Genomic DNA, 21,600 nt, shown 5'->3' with positions numbered 1-21,600 from the left:
GAATAAGCCTCCAGGCCGAGCACTTGAGGTCAGTACCCTGGAGGATCCAGGCAGATCTGAGTTCCTTACCGAGCCACTGTTTCCAGGAATGCTCGGCTTTTTCTTTTTGCTGAAAGGAAGGCATAGGATAAGCATTTGCCACCAGTATTTAAAAGTCAGGATATTTTACACACACGTACACCCCTGTACACCTAGATTTCTACCTTTTCTTTTAGTGACAAAATGGCATGCGTGGTCACACAGCACCCACATTCCTGCAAACACTAAAAGCCGGATCCCTGGGAGGGCTGCCCACCACATCCTCGTGGATCCCACCTCCTGAGGTTTCTTAAAATCCTGTGGGCATTTGCTTTACAACCATGGTTTGGGTAATCTCTTAGTAAATTGACAGAAAAATATGTAGGAGAGAAGTTAGGGAAAGGAGCAAACAGAAGTTCCACCTTTTCTTACACCACTGCCTGCCTGACCTATTTTCCGAAGCCCTAGGTGTAGATTTTTGGAAGCCCAGGAAATAGGAACTCAACTCCATGGAGGCCAGGAGCCATACTTCTCATCCTTTGTCATCCCTTATGACAGACACAATCATAAAGATTATATTTGTGTGGGAAACCAGGGTGAATAGACTACTGCCAGTGGGGGTTGGACGTCACTTGCAGCGTACACTGGGACACTCTCTGAACTTAGGGAGTGGTGAGTACTGTGTGGAAGTAATGGCCGTCAATCCTGACAGCAGAGATAAACCCCTCATGTGGTTGGCTGTTTTATTTGGGCTTGCCTATCATTTAAGAATAAAAGTTTATAAATAAAAATGATTGGTTGTGACATTCTTAAGGTTGTTTTCTTAGTCCCTAAAACAAATTCAAGGGTCATTTTATGCGTCTGAATCCTGTATTTATTGTATTAACAGGGACTGTATAAGCACATTGCTGATAAATATTTTCAGGCTTGATTTAATTTAGAGAGGGGTATCAAATTTTAAAATACTGAGAGTTTGCAAAATAGCATTTTTCAATCACCTGGCCCAGCCCTAACTGATGTGGCTCTGTGGGCTGGGCATCATCCTGCAAACTAAAAGGTTGCTTGTTGGATTCCCATCAGGGCACATGCCTGGGTTGCCGGCCAGATCCCCAGTTGGGGGTGTGCGGGAGGCAGCTGATCAGTGTTATTCTCCCTCTTTCTCCTTCCCCCTTCCCCTTTCAACCTGGCCCAGTTCTTTTAGTTAATGGTCAATAAACACAAGATTTAAAAATTTTAAAGTAGGCTCCATCTCTACCATGTTAGTTTCTATGGTGTTTTAAGATGTGTGTTGTTTTAGCCAAAAGGAGTAAGCTGTTGAGGTAATTGAAGCATATCTACCGTCCTATCTTATGAGTACATGACATTTCCTCACCTGTCTGTGTGTGTGTGTTCTTGTTCCCACCTCAGAGCCTTTCTCTTCTGTCTTTCTCAGCTGTTTGATGTTCATGTGGAGCCACCAGGCTTATTCTTGTCTTAAATGATTTGTCAAGGCAGAAGCCTTTGCTTTTATACTTGCCAGGGCAGACTATGTTTATGTAATCTGTTCCAGTCTTATATTATTTTATAATCAGATGGGTCTTCCTTATGTCTAGAGTATGTTTTTGGCTGATTTCCTTGTTTTTGTTTTCTGGTGTAGGGGATCTTTGTCAGTACCATCTTTAGAAATTTTGTTACTCTGAACACCAGTGCCAAACAGCTTTTATCAAACCCCCTTTTCTGCTTTGTACCATGCTGAGAAAATCGCCAGCTTCCTCAAATCCTTTTAGCAAGTAGGTCAAATCTAAATAATAAATGAGTCCAAAAGACACCATGTTCGTGAGAATGATTTCCAGCTCTGTTTTTGTGACATTTCACAAGACCTCTACAAGTCTCAAGGGATTTTGTAAAGCCTCCATATCATATTAATTTGGATTTTTTGACTTTATGTGTGCCACATACCAGACCAGATGAGAAGCAGAGTGAAGTATTACATCAAAGCATAATAGACTTTTGGATCTTCAGACAGACTCTCTAGGGAAATGGAAAACTCTTGCCCCTCAGCTTTCTAAAATTTCTCAATATTGAATAATCCAAATACCTTTAGTCTTCGTCAGTCTTATTTTTTCATACTTTCAAAAGAGAAGGGCTATCATTTGAAAAGAAAAAGAAACATTTGATTTTGTTTATTCTTTTCCTGCATCTTCATATTTTTCATGGAAGTTCAAACTAGAGGTAATTAAATATCCTGTCATACTTCCTAACTCTTCAGTGACTTGCCTCTACAGCATGACTTACTGGGGACAGTTGTTAACAGCCTCAGTATGTGGTGGGTGTCCAATAGTTTGCTTTCATCCTGAGAAAAGCCATTTATCATTCAGGCTGCCGTCATTATTTGCCATAGCATAGTAATACTGTATTGCCAAATCCCTAAATCCTCTGTGGTATAATTAATCAAGAAAATTATTTCAGGTTGTTTTAGCAAGTGAATTGTTGATAAGGATGTATTAGTCCATGTAGTTAAGTTCTTTTGAGGAAAGAATACTTAGCTTTGGTTTGGAGACAATGTTCTCTGCGGTTTTAGCTATCTGGCAAACTTGTCTGTCTTTTCTCAGTGGTGACGGTGACAGGCTTAGTGGCAGGTCTTTGGGCCTTCTTGCCAGTCGCATGCACTGAGCATTTGATATGTCAGCAGACAGCTCATTCTTGGATGCGTATCTGAACCTCTACAGGTCTGCTTTTGGCAGAATCGAGTGTGACTCTTATCCTTTACCCATTAAGCTATCATTATGGCTTCCTTATCTTTGTTTCTTCTGCAAACATGCCTTCGAAAGCATTTGGCTCTTTTTGGCAGTTTACTTGATAATGTACAAGAGCGGAAGGCGTGTGTCTTATTTCTAAATTAGAGTGTTTTTTCAAAATAAAAGAGTGAACCTAAGTGAAGATTTGTCATAATAAGTTGATAGCTCTGATGGATTTATTTTGATTATCAATTTGGAATTCTTTCCTAAGATTTTGTTTTACAATCCCCTATGAATACATAGTTGAATGCCTCTGTTTAGGGGGGAAAAAAGTGTGCCTCTCTCAGCCTGACATATTGCATGTCATAAATATTTTCTCATCACTCTAAGTTGTATGGGTGCATACATTAGAGGGAAACTGGAATCATTTGTATTTGGATTTTTGTGTTTTGGTGGTTGTTTAGCCAATGTTGGAAGAGGCATATTTAAAGAAAGGTAGGTGTGTGTAGTTGCCATATATGGAGTCTTTTCAAAGCCCAATCTGATTTATTCTGTGTTGGAGCAGTTGTTAGCTGCTAAGAAGAAAGCTAAGACCCTGCAGTAGATAATACTTAATTTATCTCCTCTGTAAAAAGGCTGCTTATGTGCTATTCCTTTGAGCTGTCAAATTAAATTTAATCTGTTGATTTACATATTTCAAGATTACTTGTTATTCGTTGGATGTTAAATTCTGTTTGAAGCATTGGTAGTGTTTTGAAATTGTGTGAACAGAAGTACTATGAAAATGGGTTCTGAACATGAAAAAGTAGTCACAGCCATTCAAATTCAAAGACTTGGAAAGCAAAAGCAAACCTCAGCTGCTTCATGCTAGTGCCTATAGTCACCTGTAGGACACATGGCAAAGAAGCCATTTACTCACTCTGTATATCAATGATGTTTTCATTCACTGTACAGTGACAGTTAAAAAATCTAATTAATTTTTATTTTCATTGAAAGGGGAACTTTTAAAGTTGTGGTGTGCTTGGCCATGACGTCTTACTGGGTTGGCCAAAAAGTCCCTCTGGGTTGGCCAAGAAATATTGTGTTGACTAAAACATCTGTTTAGTTCTTCCTGTCAAATAAAAGACACATTTTTCATTTTCTCCAATAACTATTGATTTAGATATTTTGAGTGTATATGTCAGCTGTCTCCCACTTTGGCTTCTAGCACTAGACATCTTCCAATGCATAAGACAGCCCCACAGCAAAGAATTATTTGGCTAGAATAGCACTAGTACCAAGATCCTTTGCAAACAACTTATGACATGTCCAGCATCTTCTCAGTCACAGCATCTTCTCCACGCACTGCGCAAGTCATTTTTTGTGTTTCAGTCATGTTTTTACCTTTCCTGAAATAATAAAGCATAATATACCAAAAATGTTGCATATTTCTTTTCATCTCCAATATTAAAATGGCTGCACAAACATTCACCAATTTTGGTGTTGGTTTTTTTTTAATTGCATGGTTATATGACAGCTGTTCCAAGTGAAGTTAAAGACAACTAAGCACTACTGCAACCACCATGCAGAAAAAATGTAACAGACTTTTTGGCCACCTAATATAATTACCTTAATTTAAGGTAAAACAAAAAATTCACAATGAAAATAGCTTTTTAGCTTTTATTAACAGTGGCTTTCTAAATTATAGTATTTTTTAAAGATTTTATTTATTTATTTATTTTTAGAGGGAAAGGGTAGGAGAGAAGGAGAGAAACATCAGTGTGTGGCTGCCTCCCACATACCCCAAGCTGGGAACTGCAGGCCTGTGCCCTGACTGGGAATTGAACTGTGACCCTTTGGTTTGCAGGCCCGTGCTCCATCCAGTTAGCTGCACTAGACAGGGCTAAATTACAGTATCTCGATAGTATCTTTATAGAATAGAAATAATAGCTGTTTAAAAAGGAATTTTAATTTAAAGTTTCTTGTAGTGCATTTATAGTTCCTGTATTCTATCATCCTTTTCATGTGTAATTTTTAACTTAATTATTTATACTTCTTTTATCTGCTTTAATCTTCAAGCATAATGAGGTTCATTAACTTTTTATTTCTTTAAACACAACTTTGTTATTTAAAGTAGCAAGGCGCACTTTAAGTAACAGTAGTAGATACGCAGTGCTATGCAGTAGATACGAAGTGGCAAGACTACTGGCCTAGGCATGAGAAAACCTGAGTTCTAGTTCTGAGACTATTTTCCTCTGGTTTATTAGTAAGTCGCTTAATCTTTCTGTGAGCCTCAGTTTTCCATCCATAAAAGAACATAATGAAACTTCCGATACAAACAATATGGCATAGACTTGTTTCTCTCTGCTTCTTCCTGTCAGTATAAAATTCAGAAACAACACAAAAGACAGTCAGGAGGCCTCTGAAAGGTGGAAGAGGAAGATGATCAGGTGTAGGACCCAGAACTGACAACACACAGCAGGGTGTCTTAACAACCTTCCCACCCAACAGAATAAGGGGTCTCAGGCCTGGTGTTTCTCGACCTCCAACCTGGCAACAGAATGTGGCCCAGGTAGGCACATTCTTCCCCTAAATCCAATGGGAGTCCTGCCAACAATGCCAGGTGAGCACAGCAAAAATGGCAGAAAAGATTGGAAGCCCTACTAACAATAAGTGGCCACCAAGAGAGTACTTTTTCTGCCTTCCATGAAGGGAAGGTGGGTGCAGGGCAAGAGTCACGCACTACCAGCCTGTCCTGGGAAGCAGTCTTCATTTGTGAAGGTCCAAGGCTTCCTTTGCCCCCAGAGGCACACCAGGTGGCCTAACCTTGGGAAACTCTCTCCACTGCTTCAGGCAACACTGGCTGAAAGCCTACTAAATCCCTACCTCAAGAAATCAGAAACAGAAGAGCAAAATCAACTGAAAGCATAAAGAAATGAGGTAGAATGAAGATAACAGCAGAAATCAATGAAATTAAAAATAGAGAAAAATCAAATCAATGAAACAAAAAGCTGGTTCTTTGGAAAAAGTCACCAGACTTTAAAAGTAATGAGGGTGCTGTAAGCAACTTTATACTCATAAACTTGACAACTTAGAAGAAATGGACCAATTCCTTGGAAACCACAAACTACAAAACTCAACCAACATAAAATAGGTAACATGAATAGTCCTATTGCCATTAAAGAAAATGAATTCATAATTTATTTTTTTTAGAGAGAGGAGAAGGGAGGGAGAAAGATGGAGAGAAACATCAATCAGCTGCCTCTCACATGCCCTAAACCAGAGACCTGGCTCACAACTCAAGCATGTGCCCTGACTGGGAATCAAACCAGCGTATTTTTGGTTTGCGTGATGACACCCAGCCCACTGAGCCACACCAGTCAGAGATGAATTCATAATTTAAAAGCTTATGAAACAGAAATCTCCAGGCCCAGAAGATTTTAATGGAGAATTCAAAGGAAAATTAACACTAATTTTACAGTTTCTTCCAGGAAACAAAAGGAGGGAACATTTCCAAACTGATATTTTTATAAGACCAGTATTACCATGATAGCCAAACAAGACAAAGGCAGTACTAAAAGAAAAGCTACATATCATTATCTCTCATGAAATTAGATTTTTAAAATCTTCAAATATTAGCAAATCCAACAGTAAGTAGAAAAGAAATATAAAAAATGCCTAGATGGGCTTTTCTCCAGATATGCAAATCTTGTTAAGTACTGAAAAATCAATCCATGTAATCTGTATCAACAGGCAAAGGGGAGATAGAAAAAATATCATGTGATCATATTCGGGGTTTTTTTTTTAATCCTTACCTAGTGACTTTTTTTGCATTGCTATTGCAGACAGAGGGAGAAACATCAATGTGAGAGAAAAACATCAATTGATTGCCTTCTCTTACATGCCCTGACCAGGGACTGAACCCGCAATCTAGACATGTATCCTGACCAGGAGTCAAACCCGCGAACTTTTAGTGTATGGGACAATGCTTTAAGCTACTCAGCTACACCAGCCAGGGCCATACTGTATTTTTTGACACACAAAAAAATAATCTGACAAAATCCAATGTTCATGAATAAAGCCTTCAAGTTACTAATAGAAGTGAACTGTCTAATCTTGAAGAGCATCCACAACAAACATGTCTATAGGCCATTTGAAAGGCTCACAGTTTTCCCCTCTAAAATTGAGAACAAGGCAAAGATGTCAGTGTCATCACTGCTATTTTCCACAGCACTGGGAGTTCTAGCCACTGCAGTAAGGAAAGAAAGAAAACTAGAAGGTCTGCAGATTGGGAAAGAAGATATAAAAGTGTTCCTATTCACAGACGACCTGATTGTCTATGTACAATTTCCTAGAACCAATAAGTGAGTTTAGTAAGGTCTGAGGACAGAATGTGTCACATTTCTGCATATAACAATGAACTCGTGGAAAACCAAGTTAAAAACAATACCACTGATAATCCCTACAAAGAAAATTAAATAGTTGGGTGAAAAAATCATAAAATACTGATGAGTCCTAGCCAGGTGGCTCAGTTGGTTAGAGCGTCATGTACACCGGAAGGTTACAGGTTTGATCCCTGGTTGGAACTCATATGGGTGGGCAACCAATTGATGTTTTTCTCTTACATCAGTGTTTCTCTCTCTCCCTTCCTCTTTCTCTAAACCATATCCTCGGGTGAGAATTAAAAAAGTAAAATGATGAAAGACTGATGAAAGACCTCAATAAATGGACGTGTGTACCATATTACTTGTGTATTAAAGGGCTCAGCAGAGTAAAAATTTCAACTCTTCCCAAATTGACCTATAGTTTTAAAGCACTTTCTATCAAAATCCCAGCTAGGCTTTTTATAGGCATAGACAAACTTACACTAAAATTGAAATAGAAAGGCACAGGCCCTATAAGCTAAAGTAATCTTGGAAAACAAGCATAAAGAGGAAGGAATTATTAAAACCAATATGAAGGCCTATTGTGTAGCTATGATAATCAACACAGTGGGGTATTGGTAGAGAGGTAAACAAACAGGACAGAATAAATAATCTTAGAAATAGACCCACACAGATATGCCCAACTGATATTTTAACAGGAGTATAAAAGGTTATTCAGTAAAGGAGAGTATTTTCAACAAATAATACTGGAATAATTAGACCAAAAAGAAGAAAAAACAAGAACCTTTCCGTGTAAAAATTAACTCAAGATGGACTATATCAAACTTTTAAGAAAAAAACAGAAGATTCTGGAACTAGGACTCAGCTCAGAGTTCTTAGACTTGACACCTAAAGCTTGATTCATAAAAAGAAAAGCTGATAAATTGGACCTTGTCAACATTAAAAACTTTTACTTTGGAGGAACCTTATTAAGAGGATGAAAAAGTAAGCTGCAGACATGAAGAAAATGCTTTCAAATCACATACCTGATAAAGGACTAGTGTCTTGAATGTACAGGGTCCGGTAGAAGTAAGGCTTAAGTGTGGTTGGTGGGGTACATGAATGTCTCACATGAGAGGGACAGCAATTTGAACATTTTGGCTAAAATGTCATATGGTATGCTTGAGTGTGATATTGTTCTCTTGCAGAATTACATGCTTATGACTTTGTAATAAAAGATTTTGTAATAAAGGAGGGGTATTATTTGTGCCAGACCCTGTATAAAGAACTCTCAAAATTCAGCAGTAAAAAAAAAAAATACAATTAGAAGGGGCAAAAGACATGAACAAATATATGACTAAAAAGGGTATGTAGGTGACAAAGAAGCACATGAAAAGAGAAAAGAAGTCAATAAATGTCACTAGCTATTAGGGAAATGTAAATTAAAACCACAGTGACTTGGCCCTGGCTGGGTAGCTCAGTTAGAGCGTCATCCCAATATGCAGGGTTGCGGGTTCTATTCCTAGTCTCAGGGCACGTGTAAGACACAACCAGTGAATACATAAGTAAGTGGAAAAACAAATTGATGTCACCCTTGATCTCCCCCTCTTCCTAAAATCAATTTAAAAAATTTAAGAGAGAAAAAACAACAATGACTTCCTTTCCAACCTTGGCCCTGCAGAATGGCTCCTGCGAAGAAGGGTAGCAAAAGGAGCAAGTGCTGAACTACCGTCAGTGAGGTAGTGACCAGAGAATACACCATCAGCATTTACAGGCGCACCCATCCAGTGGATTTCAAGAAGCCTGCCTCTTGGGCACTCAGATCCAGAAATTTGCCATGAAGGAAATGAGAACTCCAGATGTGCGCGTTGCTACCAGGCTCAACAAAGCTGTCTAGGCTAAAAGAATAGGACTGTCCCGTGCTGTATTCAGGTGCGGTTGTCCAGAAACCATGAGGAAGACTGACCAGACAAGCTCTATATGTTGGTTACCTGTCACCACTTTCAAAAATCTATGAACATTTAATGTGACTGAGAACTAACTCCTGATTGTCAAATAGTTATCACACTGCCAAAAAATGTGATGCTATATTCTACACCTATCAGAATGCATATAAAGTTAAACTATTGAAAATAAGAGCTAGTAAGAATGCAAACCAAATTGCGTACGCATTGCAGGTGGAAGTGTAAAATAGCACCACTCTGGAAAACAGTTTAACAGTTTCTGATTAAATAAACATGCAACTGCTGTGGCTCAGCAACTGCACTTTAGGGCATTTAACCCAAAGAAACAAAAAGTTAACTTTCGCACAAAAACCTGTACACAGACATTTCATAGCAGGTTAATGCATAATATCCAAAAATTGGAAACACTCCAGATGTCCTTCGATAGATAAATGGCTAAACAAACTCGTACATTTGTACCATGAAATACTACTCAGCAAAAACAGGGAGTGTGGGGGGAATGAACTATTGACGTAAGCAAGGGAATTATTTTGAGTGAGGTAAGTCAGTATCAAAAAGTTGTATACTGTATGGTTCCATTTATATAGCATTCTTGAAATGACGGCATTATGGAAACACAGTAGTGTACCAGTGGTCAGATGGAATGGGGGGGGCCATGGGAGGTGGGTGTAGCCATAAAAGGGCACGAGGGATCCTCGTGGCCATAGAAATGTCCTGTATTTGGACTGTATAAGTATCAATAGCCTGGCTGTGGTATGTATTATAGTTTTACAAAATGTTGCAGTTGGAGTAAACAAAAAGCACACAGGATCTCTACTTATTTTTTTACAATACATTTGAAGCTAAAATTACATCAAAATTAAAAGTTCACTTGGCTGGTGTAGCTCAGTGGAATGAGCACAAGCCTGCAAAGCAAAGGGTTGCTGGTTCGATTCCCAGTAAGGGCACATGCCTGGGTTGCGGGCCTGGTCCCCAGTAGGGGGCCTCTGAGAGGCAACCACACATTGATGTTTCTCTCTTTCTGTCTTTCTCCTTCCCTTCCCCTCTCTCTAAAAATAAATAAATTCTAAAAAAAATTTAAAGTTCAGTTTTTAGAAAGTGTAATGATGCTTGCCCTTCCTATGCCAAGGAGCAGTTGGAAATAAGAAAGGAAGTACAACCGGGGCAAGCTGTGTCATGGTGGGTGAACGTGGTAGCATCCGCCACACCTACCCACATGCTTATTTTGACATATATTCAGCATTTCTAGTCTGCGTTATCCAAAAAGTATATATGGTATATTTATGTATTGTTATCTTTAATAGAGTTCATTTATCTATTCACCAAATTGATTTTGTGGGCTTACTGTGCTGATCACCATACTGGGGATAAAAAAAAAGACGGGAAAATAAGTGTGATGGGCAGAGTTGATCATAGGATGGATCTGGAGCTGGTATTAGTTTTTAAAGCTTTGTTTTTACTGTGACATAATATTTTGTATTTTAAGTTTCAAGACTCACAAAGCTTCTAGTGTTTGATAGCTGGTAAACTCATTTTCAATAATTAAGACCTTTTTCAACATTTGGGGGGAAAGGCATTTTTTCCTTTTGAGTAACCTTGAACAATTTGAGAGTCTGGTGGTAAATTCTGTGGCATTCCATGGTAATACTGTAACATGTATGTAGAAACCTCATTTCCCCTTACCATTTTTTTCTCTTTGTTTTTCAAGTGTCAATATACAGTATCTGGTTTTATGACAAGAATGACTGTCATCGCATAGCCAGACTCATGGCTGAGTAAGTATTTCTATCAGTCCATAGATTTATTTAATTAATGGTATATGAGAAATGAAAAATTACTTTTTTCCCTACTTTACTTTGTTTTGGGAGTATACTAACTTGTGTATTTTCCTCCTAATTTCCTGTTTATTGTCAAAAATTTGGAAAAGACAGAAAAGCCTAAAGAAATCTGAAATTATTTATAATCGTAAAATAAGCTGAAAGCTTAACTGAATGTCTCTAACACACACCCAGTGTGTGTTAGCATGTTTCCTTCTGTTTTTTTTCCTTTTGTGTACTTTACGTTGTATAGTTGATTGTTTCTTGCAAAAATAGCGTACTGTATGTACATCCTACTTTTCATGTCAACAGCATTTTTCCAGAGCATTAAAAAGGCCTCTCTAGTGTTCTTATGAGTGCATTGTATCCAGTCCTGTGATAGACTAGTTTAACCAGAATCTTACTGTTGAACGTGTGGTTAGTGCCATCATACTGCTCGGCCTCAGATGCTGTCGTCTACATGCAGTTCCCAGCCTAACTACCACATCCGACGTAGGTTCTCTCCAGATTTTCTGTAACAAGTGGTACTGTGTTCAGTAGCTGGTGGAAAACTGTACACATGCGTATTTACCCCTTTAAGTGAACTTATCTTTGACACAGATTCTAGGTTTAATAGTTGCCTATCCATTAATAGATTATGTTCCAAGAGATTTTTTTGTAAGTCAGCATCTTGGAATTTGGAAGTCAAGTTTCATTGAATTAATGTTTCAGAGGGTGGTTCGTTGTCCTTTCTCAGGACCGCCTGCAGAAGCCACGCCTCATCATGGCTCATCTGTGTTGCTGGCATTGCCAGTCTGGATTCTAGGTGCCCACGACACTGTGGTTCTGGAGGGGCCTGAGGGGCCTGGGGAGCCCCAGAGCTCTGGGCAAAATGCTACAGTGGGCACACTTATTCTGGTGCACTTATGTTCCCTTTTCAGTTTTTGCCTGAATCTTCTCAGAAATGTTGACAACTCTTTCCCTCTGTCAAATCAAGATTCCCTTTTCTCTCCTGCAGGATTTTTAGCTGTGTGTTTGAAAGAAAGCAGTTTTAGTTATTTGAAACAATCTTATTTTAAAACTAATTTTTATAAGAGAACAGGCTGACAGTGACCAGAGGGGAGAGGGAAGGGAATTTCAGAGGAAATAGTGGAGGGATTTAAAGGAACGTATATAAAGGATACATGGACAACAACTGAGAAGGCTCGAAATGGGAGGGAGGGGGGAGCACAGGGGGTGGGATGGGATGGGAGTAATAGAAAACTGTACTTGAAAAATAATTAAATAAAAAATTGGGGGGGGAATAGTGGGAAAAAAACTAATTTTTGTAAATAAATAACCCCAAAACTTCAATTCCAGGTATGTTTCACTTCTAAAGAAGCACTTGTAGCTAAGGTTTTAATCCAGGACTGCTAACATGTCCTGATTGGATGTTAATCAGCCACCTGCTTTGCCCGCCCTGACTGTAGCGCACAGAGCAGGCTGTGTTTACTGCTGTGTGCACCCCCTGAGGATTGCTCCATGTGAACTTGTGTCGTTCATATTTGAAAATGTGTTGGCTGTCTAGAACCACACTTTCTCTTTAGAGTATCTTTTCTCAGAAAAAGGGTAAAAACTATTTTACGAAGTCATTTATATGAGGACTACTATTTTGTAGTTTTGAAAGTAACAGGAAAGGCAGCTTACTTCTATTTACCTAGAAGACACGGATTTGTTGATTCTTGGTTATCCAGAATATTTTTTTAACATCTAAACTTTGGAATATAGTAATACAGTTGACTGTCAAGCAGCACAGGTTTGTACTTCATTGGTCCACTTACACATGGACTTTTTTTTACCAATACATACATACAGTAGTATAAGTTTATTTTCCCTTCCTTGTGATTTTCTTAATAACATTTGTTTACTCTAACTTACAACAGAAAATATATGTTAATCAACTATTTGTGTTATCAATAGGACGTCCAGTCAACAGTAGGTTATTAGTAGTTAAGTTTGGGGGAGAGTTAAAAGCTGTACTCAAATTTTCAGCTGTGCAAGGAATTGGTGCCCCCTTATATCCACATTGTTCAAGGGTCAGCTGTGTATACATTTTCTCCTGCAGGTTGAGAGCTTTTGCAACCTGAGTAAGAGAATCCAGCTTCTTTAACTGACAGCTATTCACAAGAAACCATTTTGAGCTTTTTTTTCTTTGTCAGAGCAAGTGGTACCCCTAATGTAATGCAAGATGATAAATGAAACTGAAGACTTAAAAGGCCTGTCTGAAAATATTGTACTGAGCCACAAAATAGGATGAGGAAGTAGAAGCAGGAAGCAGAGAGGAAAAAGAAGAGCATTCAGGGTTCTTTCACTAGAAAGGCCCAAAAGAGACATTCAGTTAAGCTTTCAGCTTATTTTACTTGAAGTGGGGAAGTATTGAAAGTGATTAGAAAATACCCTCGTAAAACTGTTGATAGTGAGTTTTCAAGTGTCAGGCCTATTTATGACTGAAGAGAATACCTTATATGTTAACATTAACTTTGTGATAAATGGCATTCTCGGCACCAAAGATAAAAAAGGCTCCTTTATCTTGCTTTGCTCTGACTTTGCCTGTGTACAGCTTCTGTTTGCTACATATTTCAAAATGTAATGCCTGCTAACCAGAAGAAACATGGGTAAAATTCTTTTTGGCATATTATGCGTCTAAATAAATGTCTCTGTCAATGCCCATTCTGTTAAATTTAGATCTTTTTGTCACTGTTTTGAAAGCTGCAGTATATGTAATAAAAATTCTTCAAGTAAGATGTTTATTTACTCCAAAAGTGGTCTATAAAAACTGAGAAGCTGTTTAAGAGAGCAAGCAAATTTCTGAACCTATACTGTATATAAATTTGGAAATTCTTTTTGGTGATTGCAAAGTCAAAGATCCATTAAACTTGATCAAAGATGTTGACTCCTAAAGAGGAGATCCCTTCCACTAGCAACTGTTTAACAGTAAAACATGTTTTGGTGTTTGCCTGCATAGACTATAAAATTAAGAGAATTCATGGAAGTGAGCCTTGTTCCTGATCTTGCAGATAGTTTTAGGGGCATATTTGATGATTTTGAGAAGAAGGGAGAAAAGCAAGGTCCATCTTCAGAGTCTGAATTGGAGGAGGTCTGAGAGCCCAAGCCTTACTCAGGGGAGGGGCCCTTCCACACCACCCAACAGCTTCTGCTTTCAGCAGTGGTGAGCTTTGTAAGGTGGCCTGTTCCACAGGTGAGCAGAGGGTTGTTAGAAATGTCTTCTTCTGAATCAAAAGTGCAGATCCAGTCCAGATCGGCCCAGAGCTGAATACAAGCATACGCAAGCCAGGCAGCATGATAGGAGGTAGGTGGAGCAGCCTCTGTGACCAGAGTCCTTGATGAAACAGATTTCAGGCTGGTGTGATCTATAACTGAATATATTAAATAAGTTATTTTAAATAGTCTTTTTTCTTCATATTGAAGGAGTGCCTATTAACTATGGAAAATGAAGAAAAGTACCAAACAATGTGAAACTGCTTATAATTCACCATAAAAAAATAACCAATGTCTATCCAGTCTTTTTAGCCTTTGCTACAGACCTCACAGTTGCAGTATTTCCCAAGAGATGATTACCAGTGTGGCCATAAAAGAATCAATACTCTAACTGGTCTGATCCTCATATCACATGCCAGTCTTCTTTCAGTCTACCATAAGGTTCATGGTTCTACCTTTGCTTTAGAAATGATAATCCTGCCCTGGCTAGTGTAGCTTAGTAGATTGAGCACCAGCCTGTGAATGGGAAGGTTGCTGGTTCAGTTCCCTATTGGGGAACATGCCTGGGTTGTGTGGGCCAGGTCCCCAGTTGAGGACTTGCAAGAGGCAGCTAATTGATGATGTTCTCTCCCTCTCTTCCTCCCTCCCTTCCCCTTTCTCTAAAAATAAATAAATAAAATCTTTTTTTAAAAGAAATAATAATCCTATTAAGAGCTATAAGAATCTAGGTAGAAAAAATGACATCATTGCCTTAAAGCAGCATTTTCCAAATAGGAATTCTGCCTCAGGAGCAGATTCCATAGTCAGATAAATTTGGGGAAATACATAATTCTCTAAGCCCACCCCTCTTAGAGAATCATAATAGATTTTAGTATATTAAAAAACTCAGAGTGATTTTGCTGTTTAAAAAAGTCTTTAATATTGTGTAACCCAGTGTTTTCAAATAGAAGAAACTGCATACACTAGGGAGTTCCTGGGTGGACTATTTTAAAGCAGCGAATTGAGTGACACTGAACAGCCTATTATTGTCCCATTCCTCTTGTTCCATAAAAACAAAACAACACAAACGTTTACTACTGAATTGTTGTATTGCCCATCATCATCACTGTCTGGAAATTTCTCAGTTCGTACAGTGATCAGATTATGACTGTGCCGATGATGTTCTGGGGCAGGTAGGCCTGTTCATTGCAGTTGGAACTGAAACTTGAATAAATCTTTAAAAAAAAAAAAGACTAGTTGCCTTATTCAAACTTACTACTATTCTAAGCTTGAAAAATACAAGAAACAATTGTGTGCTCACCACCTAGCCTTCAGTTGCTGACGTTGCTGATGTTTTGCTGTAATTGCTTCAGACCTTTATGGGGGTGATATTCTCAAGAAATGAAACCCCACAGATAGATTTAGAGACCCTAGCCCTGTAAGTAACATTCTTAACCTTCACCTTTTCTTGCTTTATGTATTTTCAAGTACAGAAGTAGCCTAAGCAGCACCAGTCAGAATAAAGAGCATTGGCACAGTCACCCTGACCTCAGTTACCCGCTGAGTGATTGTTAAGGAGAGAACAAGGGAAACCTTTTGTTTGCCTGTAGTACTTTCATACTTTTGAAGATTCTCCAAGATCTGTATTTTCAAGAAATGAATCTTTTTTTTTCATTCCAGACTTCCACAGTGAGTTGTTCGGCTGGGCAGACCTCTTTTGTCTTGGTGGTATTGCCCCTTTATGAGTTTACTTATCAGTTAGTTTGAATGACTTTGAGATAATTCAGAAAAGAGAGATAATTTAGTGGAGTTTTTAATGTACTTATTTCTAACAACTCTAGAGTGGAATTCAGTATTGTTGTCTTTCTCACAGTGAAGTGTATTGATTGGCAGTGCTGTGAATAAAGTGGTGAATTGGTCAGTCATATATTCCAGGCCGAGATAACCAAGGCTCTGTGATTTCTATTGTGAGGACAGTGTTATGGTGACATTTTTCCTGTATGTTTGGAAAGGAACCCCAGAAGAGGTCTTGGGTCAGGTTGCGTCTAAATAGGTCTTTCTAAAACCCGGTTCTCCTTGTGTAGGGTGGTAGAAGAAGAGACACGGCGCTCTCAGCAAGCTGCTCTGGATAAGCAGAGTCCCAGCCAGGCCAATGGCTGCAGTGACCACAGGCCCATCGACATCCTGGAGATGCTAAGCCGAGCCAAGGATGAGTACGAGAGGGTGAGATTCTGCATGCCCGCTGGGAAAATGAAAGCCGGGGAGGAGACCTGCAGGGGGGCTCGTGGACTGGGGAAGTCACCTCCAGGGCCAGCAGAAATAATTACTTCAAAAAAGCATGTCTTTTCATTTTAAGCCTAAGAGATAAGAAATTTGTTTACCTTCAAGTCTTTGACTTAGCATGAAAATTGAGAACTTTTTTTTCTATTTCTGTAAAATTACAATGGGAGAAAGTGGTTTTGGCGTGCAGAAGTTAACCTGTAACAGGCAGTTCTGAAAAAGCTTCATGCCTCTTGTTCTTCCTTGCAGTCTGCTGGGTCTTAAGAATTTATATAGTTTTTGATTAGTATCTGATAACTGCACCTTTTAATTTGCACAGCCTTCCTTAAGCGTCATTTGGAGTTTGACCCAAATGATAGACTTTTCTAGAACTCTTTTTTTTTTCTTTCTGTTTTGTATTTTCGTTTAAAGATGCCCTGGCTGGTATGGCTCAGTGGATTGAGCACCAGCCTGCGAACCAAAGGGTTGGCAGTTCAGTTCTCAGTCAGGGCACATGCCTGGCTTGTGAGCCAGGTCTCCAGTAGGGGGAGCATGAGAGGCAACCACACATTGATGTTTCTCTCCCTTTCTTTCTCTCTCCCTTCCCCTCTCTAAAAATAAATAAATAAGATCTTTAAAAAAAAGAAGGTTAACTGATAACATTTTCTCTCCAGAGTTGGATGAAGTAGAAGCTGTGGACATTCATTAATTTATTCATTACATAATTATGAACTATCCATGGTGGGCAAAGTAGTAGACATTTCCTCAGTGGTCCTCAAACCTTGTGGCTCTGGAGCTGTCCTGGCTTTTCACTTGACATCAGCACTTAAAAACCCCACACTTCATTGGAATGAGACTAAAGGTTTCCACTTTGTTTCAGCAGAATTATAATTGTCTTCTTACTTTTTACTCAACACTGAGTTAAGTACTTTCATTTCTTGTTTAACCCTCACCAAAAGTTCAGAGAACAAGGTATAAAAAGCTCTCTAAAACCATATTTCCCACACAGTTTCACTCTAACACTGGCCTCTACGTTGTTAACAGGTGAGGCATTGTTAGCTTGGTTCTTCTTGCCCCACCCTCTTAGGACTCTTAAGTACTCAAGACTCTGAGAGGCCCCCACAATAAATAAAACAATAAACATCAGTTCCCAGATTGATTTGACTGTAGAACTATTTTTCGCATACTGCCCTTTAAGAATCTAAAGTTCAGGGAACAAACTTTTGAAAGTGCTCTGGAAGGTAGTTTCCACCATAAACTATACAATTAACTTTCCACATTCAAAGATCAAAGAAAGTCTTTGGAGAACTATAGTCTTTTCTGCTCTTGAAAACTGTCCACAAATAGAGCTTCCATAAACGGCAGTTTTGTTTCTTGTCTGCACTTGGCCTAATGTCTGACCGAATGGAGTTGGTATTAGCAGTGACCCCTGAATTCATTATCTTAGTGTTTGGATGGGTTCTACTCAGCTGCCACACGGTTCCAGATGGCTCCATTGTTTATCTGTAGGGAGACATTTGGGAGATTGACAGAGTTAAGGGCGGGGGTACAAGGCAGGCCTCAATGATAGGATTTAATCCCGATTCTGAATCTCCCCTGTCCAGTGTATATAATAAAATGAATGAAATTCAAGGCTTTTGAGTTAGGGATTTATAATACATACAGTTTGGACATAAAAACTCTTTTTTTAAATTACTTTATTTATTTATTTATTTATTTATTTATTTATTTATCTTAGAGGGGAAGGGAAGGAGATAGAGAAAGAGAGAAACATCAATGTATGGTTGCCTCTGTGCGTCCCCTGCCGGGAACCGGGAACTGGCCTGCAACCCAGGCATGTGCCCTGACTGGGAATTGAACCTTGATCCTGTGGTTTGCAGGCCCGCGCTCAATCCGCTGAGCTACACCAGCCAGGGCTAAAAACTCTTTATAATAAAAATTTTATCCCCAAGTTCTATAGTTTTAACAGCTTTCCTGTTTTATTCTATTACCATTTATCACCTCATACCCTCTTCCACTTCCAGCCATCACCCTTACCCACCCCCCTCTGCATTCACTACACTGTTGTCTGTACCATGAGTTCTATTTTTTTTTCTTTTTGGCACCATCCTGCCACCCTCCACCTTGCCCCACGCAGAGCCGTCAGCCTATTCTCTGTGAGTCTCTATTTTGCTTGTTAGTTCAGTTTGTTCACTAGATCCCACATACGAGTGAAATAGTATGGTACTTGTGTTTGACTGGTTATCTTACTTGGCATAATGTTCTCCAGGCTAGGTCCATGCATGCTGTCGCAAAGAGTAAATGTTCTTTTTTACAGCCATATGGTATTCCATTGTGTAGATGTACCATAGCTGTTTTATCCACTCATCTGTTGATGGGCACTTGGGTTGTTTCCAAATCTTAGCTATTGTAAATAATACTGCAGTGAACATAGGAGTGCATATATTCTTTTTGAATTAGTGTTTCAGGTCATTTTGGATAAATTCTAAGAATTGGAATCACTAGGACATAAAGCAGTTTCACTTGTAATTTTTTGAGGTAACTCTATACTGCTTTCCATAGTAGCTGCACCAGTCTGCATTCCCACCAACAGTGCAAAAGGGTTCCCCTCTTTCCACATCCTTGCCAGCACTTGTTGTTTGTTGATTTATTGATAATAGCCATTCTGACAGGTGTGAGGTACTCGAGGTTTTAATTTGCATCTCGCTGATTAGTGATGTTGAGCATCTTTTCATATGTCTATTGGCCATCCGTACGGCCTCTTTGGAGAAGTGTCTGTTTAGGTCCCTTGCCCATTTTTTCATTGGATTGTTTTGTTTCCCTTGCCCGAGGAGGTATAGCAGAAAAAATGTTCTGCCAAAAGTGTGTAAGATATTGCTGCTTGTGTTTTCCTCTAGGATTTCTATGGTTTCAAGTCCAACCAGCTTTCCTATTTTTAATGTAAAGAAAAGTCACTGACACCACAGTCCTTTACAGTTGGCCCATCCTGAGTTGCTCCCAGCCTGGATTTGAGATCCTGGGTTTTGGCGGAGGTTGTTTATTTGGGTTGTTGTTATTGTTGTTGTTTTTTTTTAATTTAACTGAAAAAATTTAAACCTAGACTTCTTTGTTCTTAAAAAAAATAGGAGCACCATTAATTTTTTCTTATTATGTAAGTAGTGCCTATAAATTACAAAAACCTTTATATTTAAAAGTTACAATAAAAGAAAAAAGCCATAATTCCACCACCTAGAAATAATTGGTTTTAATGCTTTATTATGTATCCTTCAGAAATATATATATAAATACACCCCAGTGTGTGTGGTGTATTTGTATACACTAGTTTTGTTAACTAGTTTTCAAAATAGTTTTTTGTGGGTTTTTTTTTTTGGTTTTTTTTTTAAATACTTATTTATTTACTTTCAGAGAGGGGAAGGGAAGGAGTAAGCGTGGGAGAGAAACATCAATATGTAGTTGCATCTCATGTGTCCCCTACTGGGGACCTGGCCTGCAACCCAGGCATGCGCCCCGACCGGGAATCGAACCAGCGACCCTTTGCTTCACAGGCCTGTGCTCAATCCACTGAGCCACACCAGCCAGGGCCAAAATAGTTTTTATTAACTGTTTTGTAGCCTGTTTTTCCCCCAAAGAACACTATCTTTTGACAGTAACTACATAGGGAGTCCCTGTGAGAATTCATTTAGTAGAATAAAAAATTTTCTTTTTAAAAAGAATTGTGTCGTTGCCATATTTTGCTCTGTACAGTGTGTTTGTATAATGTGCACCCACGTTTTTGGCCCAAACTTTCAGAGGGAAAAATCTTTCCTTTTAATTTTTAATTAAATTTTATTTATGTATAAAACCAATTATTATATTCCAGAGTATTATTTTGCATACAGCTATTGTTACTGCTTTCTAGAGTTACACTTCTAACACATAAGCATAAATAAAAGAATTAAAAACATTTCTATAAATACAGAATTAGTACTGCCTATGTATAATGCTCATCCTTTCTTTTCCCTCAAAATTTTGGGCCAAAGGTGCGCATTATACATGGCAAAATATGATAATAGCTGTGTATTTTTTCATCTGTACCTTATGTAAACAATACCCAAGATTTTTCTGATTCTTTCTTTCCACTAAGAATTCAGAGTATACCCCTTGTAGGGATATACCCTTGTGGGTACCTAAGTCATCAGGTACCGCACTTTCTTTCAAGATAAGCACTTGAAATAGAATTGGTAGTTCAAACGATTTTGACTTTTATTTACATTTTAGTCCTCACCCAAAGATATAGTCACTGATTTGAGAGAGAGAGAGAGGAAGAGGGAGAGAGAGAGAGAGGAAAAAAAAACATCAATGTGAGAAACATAAACTGGTTGTCTTCCTTGTTCTCCCCAACCAGGGATGAAACCCACAACCTTTTGGTGTATAGGACGACACTCCCACCAACAACCACCTGGCCAGGGTCAATTTTGATATTTTTAAGATTTTTACTCAATATTGTAAAATTTCCTTCCAGAAAGCTTGTCTCTTATTATTTTCAAGCCTCACAAATAATGGGAACTATGTGTCATTAACAAAAAACTCAGAATACATCTTCTAGGAATGGCACTGCATATATAAGAAAAAGTATGTGAAGTTCTGGAGACCTTTTAAAATACATCCTGTATTACCCTTGCTGGTGTGGCTCAGTGGATTGAGGGCCGGCCTGGGTTGCAGGCCAGGTCCCCAGTTGGAGGCGTGTGAGAGGTAACCGATTGACATCTCTCTCACACATTGGATGTTTCTCTCCTTCTCTTTGTCCCTCCCTCCCCTCTCTCTAAAAATAAATAAGTAACATCTTAAAGATACATCCCATCTTGTAGCTCATGTTGAGTTGAGAATTGCAGGCTCAGATGTCCCCAAGACCACATGGGCTCGGATAGTGCATACAACAGGCCAGAGAGGGTCTGGCAGGCAGAGAGCCTGTCACTACGTCAGAAAGAGTCATTCTCAGCTCAGCCCCAGGCTGTTGCCAATTATCTAGCTTCTCTCTGAAAACGACGGGCTGGGATTTTTGTGTGAAAAACTCCTAATTTTTAAAATGCTCCAGAATATTTTATACCATTGCCACTGTTTTAAGAACTTGTTAGGAACAGTATTTTGAGTTTATGTTTTCTCTAATATAATTTATTTTTATCAAGATAATAGCATTATAGTAAAGTGAAACTAGTTCCGTTTTCAAAAAGAAAGAAAAAGGTACAAGTGTAGTCTTAACAGTGAGGTAGTGATTTCTGGGCATCTA

The 21,600-nt window shown here is 38.8% G+C and overlaps 1 protein-coding gene across 2 annotated transcripts in view; it reads left to right on the top strand.

Annotated features, from left to right (window-relative positions):
• DCP1A (decapping mRNA 1A) overlaps window positions 1-21,600 on the top strand; it is a 54,952-nt gene that overhangs the window by 15,513 nt on the left and 17,839 nt on the right. For both annotated transcript variants that reach the window (XM_037040678.1, XM_037040677.1), the window contains exons 4-5: window positions 10,751-10,817; window positions 16,160-16,298. In XM_037040678.1, the coding sequence (XP_036896573.1) occupies window positions 10,751-10,817; window positions 16,160-16,298 (206 nt within the window). The remainder of the gene's footprint in view (window positions 1-10,750; window positions 10,818-16,159; window positions 16,299-21,600) is intronic.

This window comes from Sturnira hondurensis, unplaced genomic scaffold, assembly GCF_014824575.4.
Source record: "Sturnira hondurensis isolate 20B ecotype Veracruz unplaced genomic scaffold, ASM1482457v3 Scaffold0002840, whole genome shotgun sequence".
Taxonomy (NCBI): domain Eukaryota; kingdom Metazoa; phylum Chordata; class Mammalia; order Chiroptera; family Phyllostomidae; genus Sturnira; species Sturnira hondurensis.
Note: the sequence above shows the minus strand (reverse complement) of the source record. Positions and strands in the feature narration are given on the sequence as shown.